The 19,012-nt window shown below is 41.1% G+C and overlaps 2 protein-coding genes across 5 annotated transcripts in view; one reads left to right on the forward strand and one right to left on the reverse strand.

The window, feature by feature from the left end:
• LOC138197144 (galactosylgalactosylxylosylprotein 3-beta-glucuronosyltransferase 1) overlaps positions 1–18,836 on the reverse strand; it is a 77,374-nt gene extending 58,538 nt beyond the window's left edge. For 2 of the 4 annotated variants that reach the window (XM_069147715.1, XM_069147713.1), the window contains exon 1: positions 18,222–18,836. The gene's annotated coding sequence lies outside the window, so the exon portion shown is untranslated. Of the gene's footprint in view, positions 1–18,012; positions 18,082–18,221 lie in introns of all 4 variants that reach the window. The other 2 variants (XM_069147714.1, XM_069147716.1) reach the window with 2 other exon arrangements.
• Positions 17,834–19,012, forward strand: part of siae (sialic acid acetylesterase) — an 84,503-nt gene continuing 83,324 nt past the window's right edge. Inside the window, exon 1 of the mRNA XM_069147711.1 lies at positions 17,834–18,100. Within this exon, the coding sequence (XP_069003812.1) occupies positions 18,091–18,100 (10 nt within the window). The 5' untranslated portion in view covers positions 17,834–18,090. The remainder of the gene's footprint in view (positions 18,101–19,012) is intronic.

The following is a 19,012-nucleotide window of genomic DNA, read 5'->3' on the forward strand; positions in this document are numbered from 1 at the left end:
CCTGTCCGATGTTTGCACTAAGAAAAGCAAACATTTTTCACCTCCAGTAAAGCAGGTTTTGAGAGCATGTCACTTGTATCTTGTGGAGCTGCTCGGCCTGCAGAAGCTCTAAACACATGTCGGGTGTTGAGTGGAATTGATTATCTCAGGAAAATGCCACTCAAAATATATATGAAAGCAATCCAAGCTCCCAGACGAAAAAAAAATAAAAAAATATACAGAAGCTGTCAGACTTGTGTCCTTGGATTGAATATTTGTGACAGCTCAGACTTGGGTATTTCAGCACTGTGAAGAGTCTCTTGGTCTTTGGGCAGGCTGGTCCTGCACATTTAGTCTTTCCTGATCCACACTGCATACTGTAGCTGCACAGCTTTGATAGAATGGTACAGGGGAAAAAAAATGGGGCCCAGATGTGTGTTTGCAGCTGCAGCAGTTGCAGAAATCCTAACACACTAGGAGTCTTTTCTCCCAGGACCAGAGAAGCACAAATGAGGCTCCCATCTCATCTCCCTCTTTCAGAGAAGCTGAGCATCCCAGCTCATGTTGCCTGTGTCTCGCACCTTTGGGAAATTAATGCCTCTACTGTAAATGTGATTTGGATTAAAGCATCATAATCTATAGACAGCAAGCACAGCAATCCCCTAATAAAAGTAGCAAAGAAAAAAAAACGATATTAATTTTCGTCAGCGTGTTATTGGGTAAACTTCTGAAACAGAGGATTACCGTGGAGGGCACTTCATTTTGAAGTTGAAACACCTAAGCCTTCTTTTTGATTTCATGCATCTACAATTAGCTATAAATCCTTAGACAAATTGCCTTTTACTCCCAGGTGGGAAGAGATACCATCTTCCCTCTATCTCCCAGATGAGACAGTGGAATAGACCCTGTCCATCTCCTTGCCATGGCATTGAATTAACCTCTCACATACTGGACGTTCATTCTGGAGATAAGCTTACTATTACTGCAGGGTCTCTCTCTCTTTCCTCATGCCCCTCTCTCTCTCTCCCCCCCCCACCCTCCCTATTGCCTCTCTGTCTTCCCCATCCCTCTTCCTCTCCAGTTCAATTAACAGTAATAGAGTTTGGGCGTACTGCCGCTTGTCAGTTCACCCTGACAGCCCCTCGCTTGCTTCAGCTCCATCTTCTAACACCAGACTATGTTGCAATTACGTTGCGGCCCGTTGGTATCAGAGGTCCCTGTGTCAAGGTGATACCATGTGAGAAAACGCCTGCATGTTCGCACTGACCTCCAACCGGTAAACCGGTAGCGGTGCGAGGGAGGGGGCTCTACAGCTGACACTGTGTCTTGAATCTCCCTCAGTGCCTTGAGGCAGAATGGAGATCCATACAGACACGTTTAGGCTACTGGTTTCATTGGAAGGCTGGATGGAGACGCAGCTTAACCCTAAACCACAGGGAGGGGGGGGAATCCCTTCACACTGTTAGGGATTTCTCATAAAGGAATTTCCTCTCCTGCCATGTTTACACAATATGTATGAGCTCGGTCACCGCAGACAGTTTTGAAGGCATATTCATTTTTATTGACGTGATTGGCATGTAGGTGTGTGCACTTATTTCACAGCCTACTTCAATATCATTATTAGTTATATTTTGATCACTTGTACGTAGGTGTAGGTGACAATTATGAAAATAATGATTATACAAACAATAAGTAGAAAAACAGGATGGGACACGATAAGAAAATGAGCCATCAGTGATTTACATTTCTAATTTAAAATAAGGTCTAAACTAAAAGAGGTTTTACTAGAAATTATATAAAAACATTTTTGTGGTGGTTTTGCAAAAAAATTAAAAAAACAAATACGACAAATTATTTTATAGTATTGATTATGAAAATAGTATTATTGTTATTCATAACGACTTCATAAATGTTTATTATTTGTCTTCATGTTTTTTTATTTATTTTCTCCTTTAAATGTGGCTCTCACGCACACACACACGCACGCACGCACGCATAACGTGATGTATACAGGAACAAAACTGAATCCCTGGTTGTGTTGGATACAACAAAGTACGTGATATTTTAAGATATTGAGGCACATGGCATTTAAGAGGCACTCTTAACCTTTAATTTGCGACTTTATGTCCAGGCTACAATGTTGCTGAAAAATGTTGTTTTGTTCGGATCCCTACAAAACAAATTATTTCGGCCTGTCCACAATGAAGAAAAGTACAAATGAGATTTTATTGATTGGGTGGTTAGCCAAGCAGGATGCTGTTGCATGTCTCAAGTGATGGGAAGATGGTTCTAAAATAGTTTTTTGTCCCGGCTTCATCAGAAAAAACGCATTTGAGTTTGAATGTCTGACACTTCTTTTTCAAGTTTGAGACAGAGGCTGTTTTTTGTGAAGCTACTTTCGACACGGGCCACTTATCAGATTTGTGTGAAGCTTAACACTCGCCTCACTTTGTAGGATAGCCGTTCTTCTTTATTTAAATGGATTAAACCCTCTTAGATTTAGGCCTTTTCGCTGATGGACTGCACCACTATCACTTGGTGCAGCCTCACTATAACTCATTACACAGCGTTCAGGACAAAACGAGGCATAAGACTCGACCACAAACATTTAAGCAGCTGTGACCTCATCTCAAGTCAAATTTGGTCATGCGGTATTTATAGTAAATAATGTCATGTTTTTACTTGTATCAGCAGTAGCACATAAAGGTTTAATTGGAATTTTCTGGGATTTAAGGAAGAGATTGACAGCGATCAAGATATTTGCAAGATGAGGCAAAAACAAAATCCCTTTCATATTCTTAAATTCATGCCTGAGTCCTTGCAGGGCTCGGCTTTTATTAAACCACAGCTTTTATTACTTTGTGAAGTTATTGCCTGCCCGATTCAGCAGTAAGGTGTTAAGTCGTCATACTGAGCTATTGTTTTTCTTCAGCTGCATTGACCAGCTGTTTTAACAAGATTCCCTGCTGAAAAACTAAAACATTAAAATATTGATTAATCATTTAAACTAGTGGGTCTGCAAGTAGCCTTTTATTTTCACTAATGCACAGCACATAGTACATTTCTAGTAGGACTCAAAATAGAAATGGATACAGTGGTGGATTGTGATCAATTTCCACATGCCAGCTGTCTGGGTTCACTGTGACAAAAGTGGGAACAAAACACAATAGCACATCCTTTCATTTGGTTCATATTTTGAGAGAGCCCTGCAAATGGAGGAGAAATGCACTCACAATGAAGTGAAAGCTGGTGAGATTTTGAAAGAGAAACTTCTCAGTTGAAGCTTATATTTCAAAAGAACTAAGGATGAAATGTGGTGTTAGGAAAGTATCAAACTTTGCGTTTGTGATGCCATTGTCCTCAAAATTAGGGATGTCTCTCTGGGAAGCAGAGAGAGGAGAATGTGACTTTCAGATCAGCTACTGTTTCATCTTATTTGATTTGGTGCAATAAAGCTGATGCCTTTCTTTTTTTAAATCTCTAATCACAGGAGTGAAGACTTGGAGAGCAGTTGATGGAGAGGACCATATTCAACCATGACGCAGGTGAAAAGAAGTGCATGATCCAGTCACAAACAAAGCTAAAGATAACAGAGGAAGAGGAGGACAGGTAGGTTCAAATCAGAAACGTACTGAAGGGATGTTTAAAATGTTGGAGGAAAAAATAATAACTTTGATTATACTATAGCTATTGTCCGTATTTTTCCAATTTTCAAAAGAGGATATTACTGTTTGTGGACATATTAGAAAAATCTGTTTGCCTTTTGATGGATGTTTTTGCTGCTAGTGGTTGAGTGATGACTGATTTTGGAGTTGCAAGCGAGGAGATGTGTTCTGAATGTCCGCGGTGTGGTTCTCTCTAGAACCTGTCATAGCCGTGTTGTCTACAAGCAATGATGCAAGACATTTTCCATGTTTGTGTTTGTGCTTCTACATGTGAAGTGATATTGCACTTTTAATGCCTCCTCATGCAGATAGTGCATTTTGGTAATGAATTTTGACAAAATAAGCACACAAGTCAATACAAGGTCAAAATACATCATAACAATTTAGAATAAAATAATCATAATATACGTTTCATCATATGCCAGCTCAGAATCACATGGACCCATTAAAAAAGGTTTAATTTCCAACAGCAAATACAACATGCACATTTCAACCAAGTAAATAAGAGCAGGTGTGACCCGAAGTTATAGTCAGTCATGTGCCATTAATATCAATCAGCCAATAAATATGCTCTGATCAAACTGATAATTACATATCCTGGTTGTTTAACATCAGCTTCAGTGAGTGAAGAACAGGGTAAATAAAAGAGGCTGCCTTATAAGTATTGAAAAAAATATTAATAACTTTAAAGTCATTCTTACTTGAGCCTTTAATAATGCCATACATCAAATTATACTTGAATATCAAAAGATCTGTAAAATATAAGAAAAATAAATATTGTACGATAGCTTCTATGACAACCGCAAGCTATCACCCTGGTAACAACATCCTGGACAGCCACAAACATCACACGACCAGAAAGTTGTTTTGCGGATACTGTGACCCTCACAGACACACAGCACCATGGAAGACTCGCACATACAGAGACACACCAGGAGGCCAGATACAGAGCAGGTGTCTTACTGATTACAAGCAATGTGAAACGCATCAAGGCTGCTATCCTGTTTCTCTCAGCACGGTAAAGATTGTGTTTGTTCTTTCTCTCTTTATTCCTCGTCGCCTTTTTCCCCACAGTGTTTGGCTTTCTTGCTGCGTCTCAGCCACCGTTTAAACACAAGTTTAAAAGTTGATCTATATTCTGTGTTTACCTGAGCTGGCCTCTGACAGCTTCGGCCTTTTAAACCACACTTGCAACACTGTATGCTAAGATTCTCTAGATTAAAGGAACAGTCTCCACAAAAAAAGTCCATTCAAACTGCATAAAGGGTCTTTTTCTCTCTCCTTGACACGGTAATTGAACAACTTGTAAAATAAGTCACATTGTGTAGAACTGCACTCCCTGTCCCGTGCAGTCATCAGTCATCTTTTGAAGCACTAAATATAAAGATTTCAGCACCGCATGGGGATAAAACATGAGCCACACGCCCAGAAATCCATACCCATTATCGTGGCATGCGCGCTTTTTATTTGCAGTATGGCATGGTTGACGCCATATTGATCTTAAACCCTTTTTTCTCTGCGTTTTAACATGGTGTTAAAGCTTGTTTTCTCCCCTGCTGTATTTGAATTTAGCATGAACGAGGACACATTTGAACCATCATTGGACAGCCAATGAACTGTGGAATCAGCAACTTTTTTTTTTTCTATTTGAAAGAAATGGTCATCAAATGCTGTTTTCCTGTACCAATAACATGTGCTTCTTTTACCTGAAATATGGGCATATTAAAACACAATAGAGGTTCCTTATGCTTTACCGTATTTACGGCCTGTAAACGTAACATAAAAAAGCTTATAGAAAAGTGAAGGATGAGCGTAAAGGATTATGTTAACTGTATAACTATAATTAAGAATTCACCTATTTAGCTTTTGCGCAAGTGAATGATCTTCTGTGGCACTGATTAGAGATGTGATAACAAATGATAGCCTGATTAAGACTGTTTTAAACGCAGGGCTGAGCAAAACGAAAGACAGCGGGGGTAAATTGTTGTAAAGTTTTAGCTACATAACAGTTCTACATATTTAACTTTGATGAAGCGTCATTTAAAATAATTGCTGCACTTTTTTTTGTTTATATTACATAAAAGCTGTTTAGTGAATTTTACAAATGGAGTAAAACACATAGAAAGATATTCACACACACACACACACACACACACACACACACACACACACACACAATCCTTTGCAGCTAAGGGAAATGTCACCCTCGCTAGGAAGGTCTGGACCCACATGAAAAAGCCCTTCTCTGTGAAATGCTCTGCGGAGCTAGCGTACCAACCCTGACGCTCCACTGTTCCCCACAGGCTCAATGATCAGACACTATAACAAATTAATTTTTATGCACTCGGACACTGATGAAATTTTGTATTTCCCTGCCGAGCCTTTAGTAGCACATAAGCCATACAGACACGCACGTCCCTTTGTCCTCTGTGTAAAAAAAAATAAAAAATGATGAAACAGTCAATGATGCCAGATACTCCTGTACTGTATCGCCCCCTTCCCCCCGTCCATGACTGATGAGTCACCTCCTCGTGTCCTTTGGTGTGCAGACGAGACCTGAGCGACTCTTAATGTCCCTCCAGGCGCCCACTCGTATGCCCGTGCTGTTGTGTTTACCAGGGAGCGTCAAAAACCTTTAAATGAACCATGCTTAATCCATGTTTCAAAAACTGTTATTGTTAATATAAATTAAGATACAGCATGATAATATATAGCTCTATTGGATTTAGTTTTTCCCTGTAAGTGTGAGCTTTTAACGCTTGGAGTTAGGACCAACACCTAGAACAAGTATTTTAGATTTTTAGAGATGTTTCTCACACAAGACCACAATTATTATGGAGAGCCCGAGCACAAAATTCTTTCACAGAAATACAAACCTCTATCTGTTTAATTGCGATGAAGTGGCTGAACAGTTATCTAACACTGAGGTAGGTGATGAAACAAAAGACCAGGTAATTACTTCTACTAAGCCCAGCGCTGTCTATACCCTCCTTTTTTTTGTGAGTCACCATGTGCAGCTCAGACATGCTCAACTTCTCGCGTGGTGTCCAGCCCTGCTTGTCCTCTTATAATCATCTTGGTGAAGCATGAAGGTTTTAATTGGTTAACCACGGCACTTGGAATATCAGTGGGTCTGTCATTAAGCAGCGAGCAGCAGCTACAGCTGTAGGCCCCTAAACTGTGCATTCAGTGGTCATCCGCGCTCATACTGTAATTTAGCTTTGTCACTCGCCATAGTTAATGGTGCTCTCCCTATCCTATCTGTTAATGCAAGACTGCCTGCTACACAGCCCTTGTCTTGTTTGTCTTTGACTAGAAAAAGGTTTTCTTAGCGGTGATTGTCGAGCAGTAAGTACCCGGCGTGTCAGATCCCATCACAAGCGCCTGATTTGAGAAGCATCGACCCTGATTGCAGTGGTGGGCGGAGGTGCGCCGTGCAGCGGAAGAGGACACAGCTCTCTTCTCAGCCAAAACCGCAGCTTGGTCTCTTTCACCGGGCTTTTGAATATGAGCGTGTCAATACAGCCATTGCACACGGCTGCATATGCCCCGCTGGCATGATTCCTCCCCGACTGAATCGATTCAGGCTCTGTTCATCTCATTAGCTTGTAGTGTGTAATCCATCACACAAGGGCATTTGTTTCGGGCCCCCAACCCTCTGTGTGTTATAACTCAACTCTCCTCAGTGCGAACATTGTTCTGTCTCCAGTTATGTTTAGCGATGAAGCTACACTGAGCTGCTTGTAAGTGAGCAAAGCTTCTTGGCATTCACTCAAATCAGTTTCAATATTGCTAAGTGATTTGGTGTCCGTCCAGGCAATAGACAAAAGGCACACATGCATGAAACATGCACACCGAGACTCACAATTACAAGTGAATTCCAAAATTGTCTCTCTGCAACTCTCTGAGTAATTAGGAAGGTGCTCGCTGTGTCTGTTTGTGCTGCCACAATGACGAGCTTTCATGTCCTCCTTCATTCTGTTCATTAAATCTCAAAACGCTCGAGCTAACATTCATTTTATGAGATGCTATCATACCAGACTTGTTTGCTAAATTTAAACTGAAAGCAAAAGGAAGTTTTTATAGTAAAAACGAGAAAGAAATCACTGCAGTTCAGGTTAAAGCCAAATGTGCTCCTGACAGATTCGACTGAAGTTGGTGCACGCACGAGTCACATCATGATGACAGGTGTGAGAGCGCTGGACACCATCAAGCTGTGGCTACTTACAGCTGGGCTCCGCCTAAGGCCGAGCATCGAATTCTACATTTGCCAATTTCTCTGAACCACTTCGATCACCACACAGTACTTTAAACGAACGACCCCATCACACCGATACGTCACCGGGCAGCACAAACAATTATTACGCTGTCGGAGAAACCTAGATGGCATTTAATGGAACTACCACTTTGCTCAGCAGCGTTTCACAGTGATAATTTGCAAGACGTGTGTCTGACAATATACTTTTGCTCCGTTCCCTCTGTACTTCATAAAGATGTGGTAGATATAAACAAGACATTCCCTCGAGTCTCTCATGGGAACAAAATGACTACAATGCTGATTCATTCTCATTGAAATCCTCTCAAACTGTACTCGGGTTTGGAGAGGAGACGGTATAATAGGTCCCTCAGTGCACTGTTCTGTTGATCTGTTAAAAAAAACAAACTACACAAAGCCGTTCAAAAATCACCTGCGTTGCAGACAAATTACTATACTTGAAACACAATAGCTGCTAGTTATGTCATTGTTGTTTGACCTGTAATGCACTGGTCTTGGGTCAGATCAGGGACGAGGATGCTATGAGCCCTCTAGCTAACCATTCATTAAATATCATCTTAGACTGCTCTTTTATTGGACACGGTAAGCACTTAAATTCAACATGAATTCCAGCTGCCCTGTCAGTCTGTTCTTTATTTAAATCTCTATCTGGAATGCATTTGCATCAATAACATACTATAAATTAACCTTTTCTGACTTCACAGCCCATGTGCAGCTCTTTTCAGCGGTCATCCAGAAGCAGTGTTTCAAAAGGGTTTCCCACTCTTACGTTACACATTGTGCATTTGAATGCTTTACAGTTAAATGAACATCAAGGGCATGTTGCGAGGAGGCACAAATGCCTATGTTGATACAAAGTGCAAATTTTGCACTCTGAATGCACAAGTCACTGTTCAGCTTCTGCTCTAATAATTCCCAGATATGTTGTAAGTGATGATATTCAGAGCAAGCACATCTGTAGTTAGATGCTACGGACAGGCTCAGTAGCTGTAGCCTTAGGGGCATCATGCAGAAGCCCTCAGGACTGCATATATAAATTGCATAAAACTGCTGGTTAGCATTAAGTACAGAGGGTCGAGAGTGGGCATCTTTCAGTGTTCCCCATGTTGAGAAATACAGGCTGTCATTAAAGTCCACCTGATTCATAATTCTTTGGTCCAGAGGCTCATAACTTACAAAATGATTATGAAAATGATTATGAGCATGAATAGTTTAAGCTCTTTATTTTGTATCTGTATTTTACAGTTTGTTCACGGTAGTTAATTCTTATAGCTGAGAAGCTTAGCAAATTAATGCTGGAGCGAGGCAGGTCAGACTTGCTGCTCACTGCTCTTATTAAACTAGTAATTAAAGCCCAAAGCAGAAAGGCGATAAATGTCCACGGTAGATGCTCCAACAGGTCACCTTGTCCTTTTAAAACTTTTGACTTAAATCGATTGTGAAAATTAGCTGCATTTCTGACAGCCGCACATCAAAGAGGCCTCCCCTCTTCAGGTGGCAGAGCATTCAGGAGAGAAAACTTCTCGTGTAAATAAAAGTAAACTACAGCTTCTCAGTATTCGGAAAGGGGAACAGGGACACTCTGCGTTCATTGCCAGTGTGAGTCAGAGACGCAACACTGTGAGTGAGATGTAATTGGCACCCCCCCTGCCCATGAAATGCCACGCAAGCAACGACAGGAACAATAACAACAGGCTAGCTAAGGCCTGTCATCTCTCGCCCTTCAGCATGTGGCGTCATACTGCTTGGCAGCTTCCAGCCACTTATTTTGCACTTAAAATCTTCTTCCTCTAAATTTTGCCACTATCACACCTTAAAGTCCTTACATTTCAAAACAGTCATTTTTTTCAAATTCCCACCGTGATAGAAAATGGATCAATAGGAATACTAAACATGACCCAATATAACAGTGCAATTAAATATAGACAGATTCTTCTCCCTGATTTGACACTATTTCTTTACTATTTACTCTCATTGAAACATTGCTGTGTTGGTCTGGAAATGTACCACACAATGAAAAACGTGTATTAATATTTAATTTAGAGTAATTCCCTACTGCAAATGCGTGTTTATGCATCTCACTCAGTCAAAACAGTCACAAATGCTGCCGACATTACCTCTAGTAACTCCAAGTAGGAAAACCAGACAGCCCTCTCTGTGCCAATCCTATTTCATACTGTGTAACGAGGATGATTGCACCATGGCAGAAAATGAGTTCAACGCATTCAGCAGTGATGGATTAAAAAAAACAAAAAAACAAAACTGTCATGGTTTTAATAGTGTTTTCATGGGATAGATTTGTAAATCAGATTTGTCTCAGATCTAGAAAATAATTTAGAAAATGGGAGCTATAATGCACTAACCCTGGCATTTCTTCTTACTATGCTATATCATCAGCTGTTTGCAGAGGTCCACAACTGCAGTTTACATGACAACTGCTGGATTGAGATGCAGAGAGACGATCTCATGCACACCCCTAATCGGGCACTCAATCAATTTATTAGGCCTTAAAACCATGAAAGGAAGTGTAAAGGATTCTACCAGGAGAAAGCTTAAGTTCACCTACTTAAGTTTCAGATTTTATTGGGTTTGTTGCAGAAAACATCAGACCTTTCAAGAGAAATAAGGTAACAATGAACTCAACTTTCAAACGGCAAGTCGTCATCCAAGCGTTCCCATCTAGCCTCGAGACATAATTTCTATCTGACAAATGTCCTGTTTCTTAATAACCCTGGTGATCAAGATCAACAGAAATTAGGTTGAGTCTCTTGATGAATACTTATTTGGGCCTGGCAGCATCATTAGCACTAACAATGGATCCTCTAAACAAATCAAGCCGCTGCTTAATAATGAGCAATACATTTTTTTTTTTTTTTTTTTTTTTTGCATAACATCTCGACATTCATGCAGTACACCATGAAAATGTATGAAGGAAAAGATGCAGTTCTGTACAACCCGAGTGCGACCGGTCTGTGCTGCTGTATAGCTCTGAAACACGAGGCAACAAAGGTAAAATATCAAAAGTTGTTAAGTGTAATTGTACCCCTTCCAAGAAGGTCACTAATCCACCCACAGAGGGCAACGCAGCTCCAGTACAGCAGAGTCCTCCTCCAGTGGAAATATGAGAATGACCAAAGATGACCCTGAGAAAGATGCACATGTCAGTGTGTTCTAAACATACTGCAGCAGCCTTATTTTGCATTACAGAGTCAAGTTCTGCCGTATGCTGGAGGAAAGGTCGCTGGATTTGAGAAAAGTCTTTAATCAAGTGACATGTAAGAGGTCAAAATACAGATCAGCTTAGAAAGATGTTTATTTTTATGGCGACAGTACAGGTATATGTACAGTTTACAGGCTGAAGCAGGACACAAATTCCCCACTACTCCCATGGTTAGTTTTACTAATCCATTTTGTCAATCAGTGTTTGGATTATTAGGTGGTAAAAATACTTTTATCCATAAGTGCCAATCTCTCTGTTTTAATTATTTGTATTGGGAAAATCTTTAATGCCTAGAGAATAACAGTCCGATCTCTTTATTTGAAGTTATGATATCTGCTATAATTTCACAGATTTCCAGCCAGTGCTTAAAGTTGTTTTTTTTTACCATAACTTAGTCCAATCATTTATTTATTCATAACATTTTCCATCAGGTACAATGACTCAAATTGCTGTTGTGACTGAGTGATGTTTGTAAACATGCGTTTCTTGAACAACACTGTTTAAAGGTGATCTCTTTCCACCGGCCAGTGTTACTGAAATAATCTCCCAGCATGCTCATGAGGAGATCCTTTCCTCCTACAGAGGTGGACGGACACTCATTCTCGTTAAAGCTGAGGGATTTGCGACAAAGCCTCTTGGATTTTCTCAAGAGGGTAATTGAGAGAGGTTGTTTGTGCCTCAAAACCGGGACATTTTCATTGTGCCGTGTGCCTGCCATCGCCGGTGCCTAATCTGTGGGTAATTACAACAGCGAACCCTGGAAGGAGTTGGATGTGTATCAGGCAGACAAAGAAGCATAAAAGCAATCGAAGCCTCACTGCCAAAACCATTCATAGTTGGTATAGTTGGCTGTGACCAGACTCCTACTTCATCAGTAATGATGTTCAGGTTGGCAGAAGTGATTCAAAGTAACTGTTTTCTGTAAATTACACATCTGTTTTCAGTCTAAACAAAATACCACAAGCAATATTAAGAAATATTTTTGGTCATATTTATTTGTTTGTAATGTCGTGGTGGATCCTTGACATAGTATGCTGTGTTACTCTGTTTTAACTAACGCAGATCTCACCCCTGGTGCTCACCACCACTGTCAGGTCACATTATAACTGCATGGACAGAGTGTTGATAAGGGGCGACCTCTGTCACCATGGGAAATGATCATCTCAGCCTCCTTATCTCAGACACCTACTGTTAGGCAGGACATATAGCATCAAAATCGGCAACACGAAACAAACTCCTCCTCCTGGGCTGAAACACTCTGCTAAAGACACAAGCTGTGCCATCGCCACCATGCTGATTATTTAGTAGGTTAAACTCATTTTGCAATGAAGGACAGAATTGGGCTCTTCCTGTTCACTCTCTTATGTTACGTAATAGTGATAGTCAGGAAATATGTGAAGATAGGCGAGCCAGAGGAGCGAGAAAGAGAACTGACTTCCATTACTTGGTCACTGTGGCAGAACATGGCCTGACAGTGGGGGAGGTGAAGCTCGAGGGCTAGGTCAGGAGCGTTGCTTATTGTTTGTGGCTGTAGATACTGTAGACCGTGTGTGTGTGTGTGCGTCTGTATATACAAGGCACTATGTGAGTGAACATACCAATCGCCTCTGGTAGCATCTCTACTCTGTCTCCTAATCTCCAGCAGTCTTGATGAATGTGAACACAACTGATACCACACTGCCAGCTGTCTCTAATACCCTCTTCTTTTTTTTTTTTTCTTTCTAACACAGCAATACTGCCCCCAGGGACCATGGGTAACTACAATTACACATAATGAGATTATAGCAAAAAAAAAAAAAAAAAAAATTAATTAAGAAAAAGGGGTAAACTTATTTGAATCATGCAGCATTACTGATTAAACCAGTAAACAGCATTACAAGCCTTTACCGCAAATCCCTGTAAAACAGAAAATGATGCTTTTTATTTTATTGACACTCAGACTGACTTGATCAGCAGATGCAAAACAGAAGTTGTAAGCAGAAGCAGACACTTGTCACTAAAATGTTCCAGGTTTACAATAAAATTCACACTTAACAACATAAAACATACTTGAGTGTTGCTCTTTAACGTGACACTATGGTGAAAAAAAGAACATTAGTTTTCATTTGACAATGAGGATTATATAAGTGAAATAGATCTCTTCTGACTGAATTTATTTTTAGCTGGGAAGCATGACAGCATCAACAAAAAGAACAACCAAACCCAAGGGTCTCCACTCTTGGCATGAAGAATAATTTAATACTTGACAGGATGCCCTGTTTTTTTTTTTTGCCTTTCCACTGAATGAATTGGGAGCTCCAACATGAGAGTTTTTACAAGTACCTCTCTCAAATTGACTGGGATTACTACACGCTGGTCACTCAGTCAAAAATAGATTCCTCTGTAAACAAACAGTCCTTTTATATTGTTAAATTTAAACAGATCTCAGAGAAAAACTGAGGAAAAAAAAAATCCAAATTTGTGCTGAAAAACGGCACAATTTGGAAAAAAACCACGTCATTCACAAAATGTATTAAGATCCACTTCAAGCTCTCCCTTCCTTTTGACTTTAATGCACTTGATTATGAGCACCATTGCTTCACTACCTCCAAGATAGCATCCCTCCTCCTCTTATAATCCTCGCTTTTCAAACCCAATTTCCCATTTAAGTGAGTGGTGGTGTCCTATGCAGTGATTATATTTGGCAACCTTGCTGAAATCGCTGAAACAAGTCAGGATGAATTCAACAGCTACAGCAGTTCGGAGCATCTAATTATTCGGTGTTGCCGGTCAGTCCAAGCTGCTCTGATGTACCTCGGGCAAACAACTGCCGTCCCTGGAGGGAGAAAAGCTGCTGGAGAGAAGGGAGAGAGCCTCTGCCAGCATGAGTCTGTGGAGCGCAGTTTATTCTAATTCCTCTGCAGGACATTAATGAGCCAGGATAGTGGCTGTCTTAATGGGCAGCCAGACAGATTTTAAGTGCCCCACGGAGTGCAATCCACTGAGGTACAACAGCACTGCTGCAAGGCCTGACAGATTGTTCTTGGTCGTCATTTTGCTTTAACTTTGTTTCTAAGCTGGTTATTAAAAAGGGCATGTGCCCAGTCCGTTTTAAGCTGCTGCCTTTGGGACCGCCACGGGCCAGACTCAAACCACGCCTTCATATATTTTCATAGAGGTTAGACTCTAGCTTTTGACACAGAATGACGTAGTATATTTAGTGGCAAAGAACAAACATTATTCTTACAAGTAACTCTTACTTAAAGTCAAATCTCTTTTTTTTTGCCTTTGATTGATACCTTCTGAAGAAAATCCAATAATTGTCCTTTTTCACAATAATAACAATGAGAAAAGAATAATAGTTTATCTTAAACATTGAGGACTTGCAAAGGAATTTGCAGGCAGAAGTGGAGAACAACTAATAAATTCATAGTACTTTAACAGATCATTATTTTTGCACGTTCTTTGTTAAAATAAACTTTCTCTTTGCTTCCTATGTACTAAAAACATTCTCAAATTAAGATGGTCTTATAATACAACTGCATGATATGGGTATTGATTCATTAAACGCAACACCTTTTGGATGTGGTATTTTTCAGTAAAGTTGTTAAACCTGAAAAAAGGAGTTTTACTTTTCTTGTTGATTTATGTACTTGGCTTAAGCATTTGTAATTCAATGCATCCTTGGAGTCAGCCAGTTTGTACTTCAACATGCATAAGTAATAACCATTGCTTGCAGATATAGAAGGACTTTGAAATGCGAGAATTTTTCGAGGTACAAATATGCAAGTACAGACAGGGATTTGTATGTATTTGCAGCAGGTAGTGTGTCATACATGCAGATTGCTGAACACTTACAGTGCGTCCTACTTGTCTGCTGTGAACGTGCGACCCTCAGATCCGGACTGTCGGGGATGTATTTATGTAGCTTCAAAAAGACTGCGGCATAATGCTGGCAGTTGCATTTTTTTCATTGTTTAATATCCATAATCATAAAGATTTACTCAGAGCAAGTGTATGTACAAACTACTCCGGCTATATGTACTGCTCCTGTATCGTGTAACAGATAGACTATCCGTTGTATGTGATAAAGCCACAGTCCTCTTGTCTACTGCTTGGCCACTCCGTTGCCTAAGACTGGACAGCTCCATGACTGAATGTGCACAGAAGCTCAGTTACGTTCAAAGAGAAACCTACAGCACGCACTGAACAGACATCAAACATAAATACATTTTACCCAGTGGAGAGGGGTTTAAAAACTTCTATCTCTCTCAGTGTAGGTAGACGTGCTTCACACGCGCCCACATGCTGCCCTGTGTTTCCAAACCTCCGCAGCCTTGTCAACAGCATTGAAAACCTTTGTTAAAAGTTGAATCCCTCTGTCTTGTCAGGCTTCGTACATATAACTACAACGTGCAATAATGTGTGAAGTGCTGCTAAGCTTCCGCTGATGAACATGTGTACTTCATGCATGAACATTTAACACCTGCTTTTTGCAAGATTATGTATGTTCGTGTAGAGTAGCATGTATATTTTATAGCATCTAGTGTGAAATATTCTCTATTTTATCTTGCTGCGTCAAATTTAGTACCACTTTCCATTCAGACAGGTGACGTCTACTTTAGATTGCATAATATTTTGTTGGTATGTTGCATTTTAAAGAGAAGCTATATGGAAATGCTTTGTGCAGCATTACAGTCTGCTTTGTCTTTTGGGTTTCAGATATCCTGACATCTATTGCTTCACATTTCAATGCTTATTATTGGGTGAAACGCTTCCCTAATAATGCATTGTGGGTGCTTCTACTTCATAATTACCCATGAGTTCTCCCATTACAATGTTTTTCAACCTTCTTCAGGATGATAGAGGGAAAGAGGAGTATTATCTAATTGAAGTGCTTAAATGCTCTAATAGCGCCATAAAGAAAAAGCAATATCCGCTAGTAAGGTATATAAACTAACCACAAATGTGGATTCACAACCTGCTGGACCAAAAAAAGTTATTTTTGTAACACATTAGCAAATGTTCACCACCAAATAAGTGATAACTTATAAATGAGTTTTCATTGTGCCAGACTGGCACCAATAGACCTATGAGTCTATTGGCACTATCTTTTCTATTCTATTCTGTTCTGTTCTATATTCGGTGTCAGAGTCGCCATGCACAATGCAGCCATTTACAGTGTGTATTTCTGGCCCCTCAGCACTTTGTGTGTCGTGCGTCCGAAGAGAGGAGCAGCCTTCAACAAAGAACGAAATGACAAGCCGCCTGCTTCCACAAATGAGATCTGGATGCTATTTGCTGACATTGCTAGATTAAGCAGAAGCCACATATATACATGGTCAGCGAGTGCAGCGCAATACAAGCATGCTAAGGCTCGTGTGAGAAACAGCTGGGGACATGCACGGCTTCATTGCGAGTGAGATTTACTGTATAGGCTGAGAAACGGGCGGCAGGTGTTGCTGCCATCGTGTATGTAGGCTGAGGAACGGACGTAGGACTCTTTGAAACGGGAGAAGCACAACTAGTTCAGTAGGAATGTATGCCGTTGTGTGTCGAATTGTATTTCTCAGTATGGATTAATAGATACACAGCCCCACAGTGATGAGAAGTTTGGGTTAATTTCCCCATATAATATCAGAAATACACATTTATGCCAATATAAAGTTTATTGGATAGAAGTGTCTGTAAAAATGTTACTTTATTATGATTAATTCCTCCTCCTCAAAAAAAAAGAGTGGGGCTACAATGTTGTCTCTTCTTTTGGACGTCCTTTTTCTTTAACACTGTGGCTTGTTTGTGAAAATATGAGCGTGAGAGAAAACATATTTGCCCAATATGCCTGATGTCATGATGGGTGTCAGCATGCTGTCATTGGACCAGTCAGAACTTCCAGGGACAGTCAGATTGATGTGTCTTGACACATGAGTAAGGACTTAAGACTGGAGCCCAGACCTTTCGGCACTGTACCAACACTGTGCAAGACTTTCCTCTAAGACTACTGCTAAACTGCAAAAAATACATATAATTAAACACCGAACCCTGCAACATTGATGATCTCAAGCACGGTCCACATGAACACCAAGACTCTCCTGCTCCCATCATTGTGCTGAAGCAATAGTTCCTGACCCTTTTTTTTTTTTTTAGTTATGCCAATGCACGCAAGTTATCTAAAAAGCCAAAATATACCATTGTCTCAGTAGTTGACAGAAGTGCAACGTGGGTTGAAACAATACACTGTTTTTTTTCTTTCCAGCAGAGTTGCTTGTGCACCTGTGCTGGCCAAGAGAACAACCTCTACAACAACATCTTTTCTCTAAGAGAGAGATAGAGAGAGAGAGGGTTCCCTCGGTCGGTGTCAGAAATGAAAACATACAGCCCACTTAACTTCAACTCAAGCTTCACTTTTCTCAACTCAATGTGCCTTCTTTGTTCGCTTCCATGGACAAGTTGTTATTTTCTGTTTGGAAGGTAGTGTACGGCTCCCTAGGGTCACCAGTGAAAGTGCTCAGACTTTGCTTTAGAAAACACGCACTGCATTCGGTTCGGTTCCTTAACTCTTCTTTGCGAGTCTTCCTATGGTATCCTAATTCTTTCATCAGATTTTGCACCATAGGATATTGAATTTAGATTTCATGAAAAAAAGTGAATTTAATTTGCATTTAGCAGCTGAACTCTCAGACTCTACATTTCCAGTCGGACCATGTGCGGCGGCAGCTCTGCTGGTCAGTTAAGAGAAAATCTCTCCGTGCCCTTCTGCTATCTCAGTACACAAATGCTCATCATGAGGATTACCAGCAATTCTTTTCATCAGGCCGTCACTGACTCTTCTTCGACTGCCAGCTCACAGTGCCTCTCTGCAGCATGCAACATGCATAGATTTTCCCACTCACTTCCACCGCGCCGCCGAAACACCACGACCCAGGGACAAAGATGGCAATCTCCCTGCTGCCGTTCCAAACCTGATCAGCATGGAAATTGGTAAATCTCTGTCAAGCTTATGTGCATGCTTTCAAGTGCATCTCAGATGTATATCCGACCATGCTGGCCGGTCAGGCTTAGAGAAGAAAAAAGGAAGATAATGTGGTTTCATTATTTTTACCTCATTCAGAGACTTCAGTGTGAGACTGCTATTCCCAGCGCATGCGGCAGAAGGACTCCCATTCATTCTAGAAATCCTGTTTTTGTCCCTGCTGTGTGTTGTCCCCCCCTTCCTCTTCCTTGTCCCTTGTCGAAAGAGAGGCAGCATTCAAAGCATCCCTTTCTTTTATTCTGCCGTGCCAGCTGAAGCCTGCCTTCATGCCTTGGATGATGGAGATAAAAAAAAAAAAAAAGAGGGGGATATAGAGCAAAGAGAGGACTCAAGCGCCCAGGATTTGCTTTCCACCCTTCCCGTCTCTTTCCTCTTCTTGCACTCACTCGCGCCGAAACTGGTGCATGAGAGGACACGTCGGCGTGGCAGCGATGTATGTGTTTTGCTCTGTGGCTCTTCACCTCTTCTTTCTCTTGCGACTCCCTCCCACCCTTGTCCTCGCTACCTCTCTGTTGTATCTCTCTGCCCTTCTCTGCTTCTCTGTCCGCGGATCGTCGGCTCACACAGAAGCAGGCTGCTCTGTCGTGACGGGTGAGGCGGCTCTATGCGTGCGGAGACATCTGTGAATGTGCTTATGTTCGGGGGACTAAAGTAGCCTCTTAGCTGAGATTGAGACCACCCTCCCCTCCTCCCTTCCAGAGATGGGCTTTCTAATGGCATGTACCATTAAAGCTCGGAGCAGGGTGGGCTGCAGCACTGAAAGGGGAGAGGGGGATGGAGAAAGAAGGAAAGGGGGAGTTGCTCACGGAGAGTGAGAGGACGACAGGGAGAGAAGAGGAAGACGGGAAAGAGGTGTTGAA

Source organism: Embiotoca jacksoni, unplaced genomic scaffold (assembly GCF_022577435.1).
Source record: "Embiotoca jacksoni isolate LCO1_2020_lvr unplaced genomic scaffold, fEmbJac1.0.p SCAF_14, whole genome shotgun sequence".
Taxonomy (NCBI): Eukaryota; Metazoa; Chordata; class Actinopteri; family Embiotocidae; genus Embiotoca; species Embiotoca jacksoni.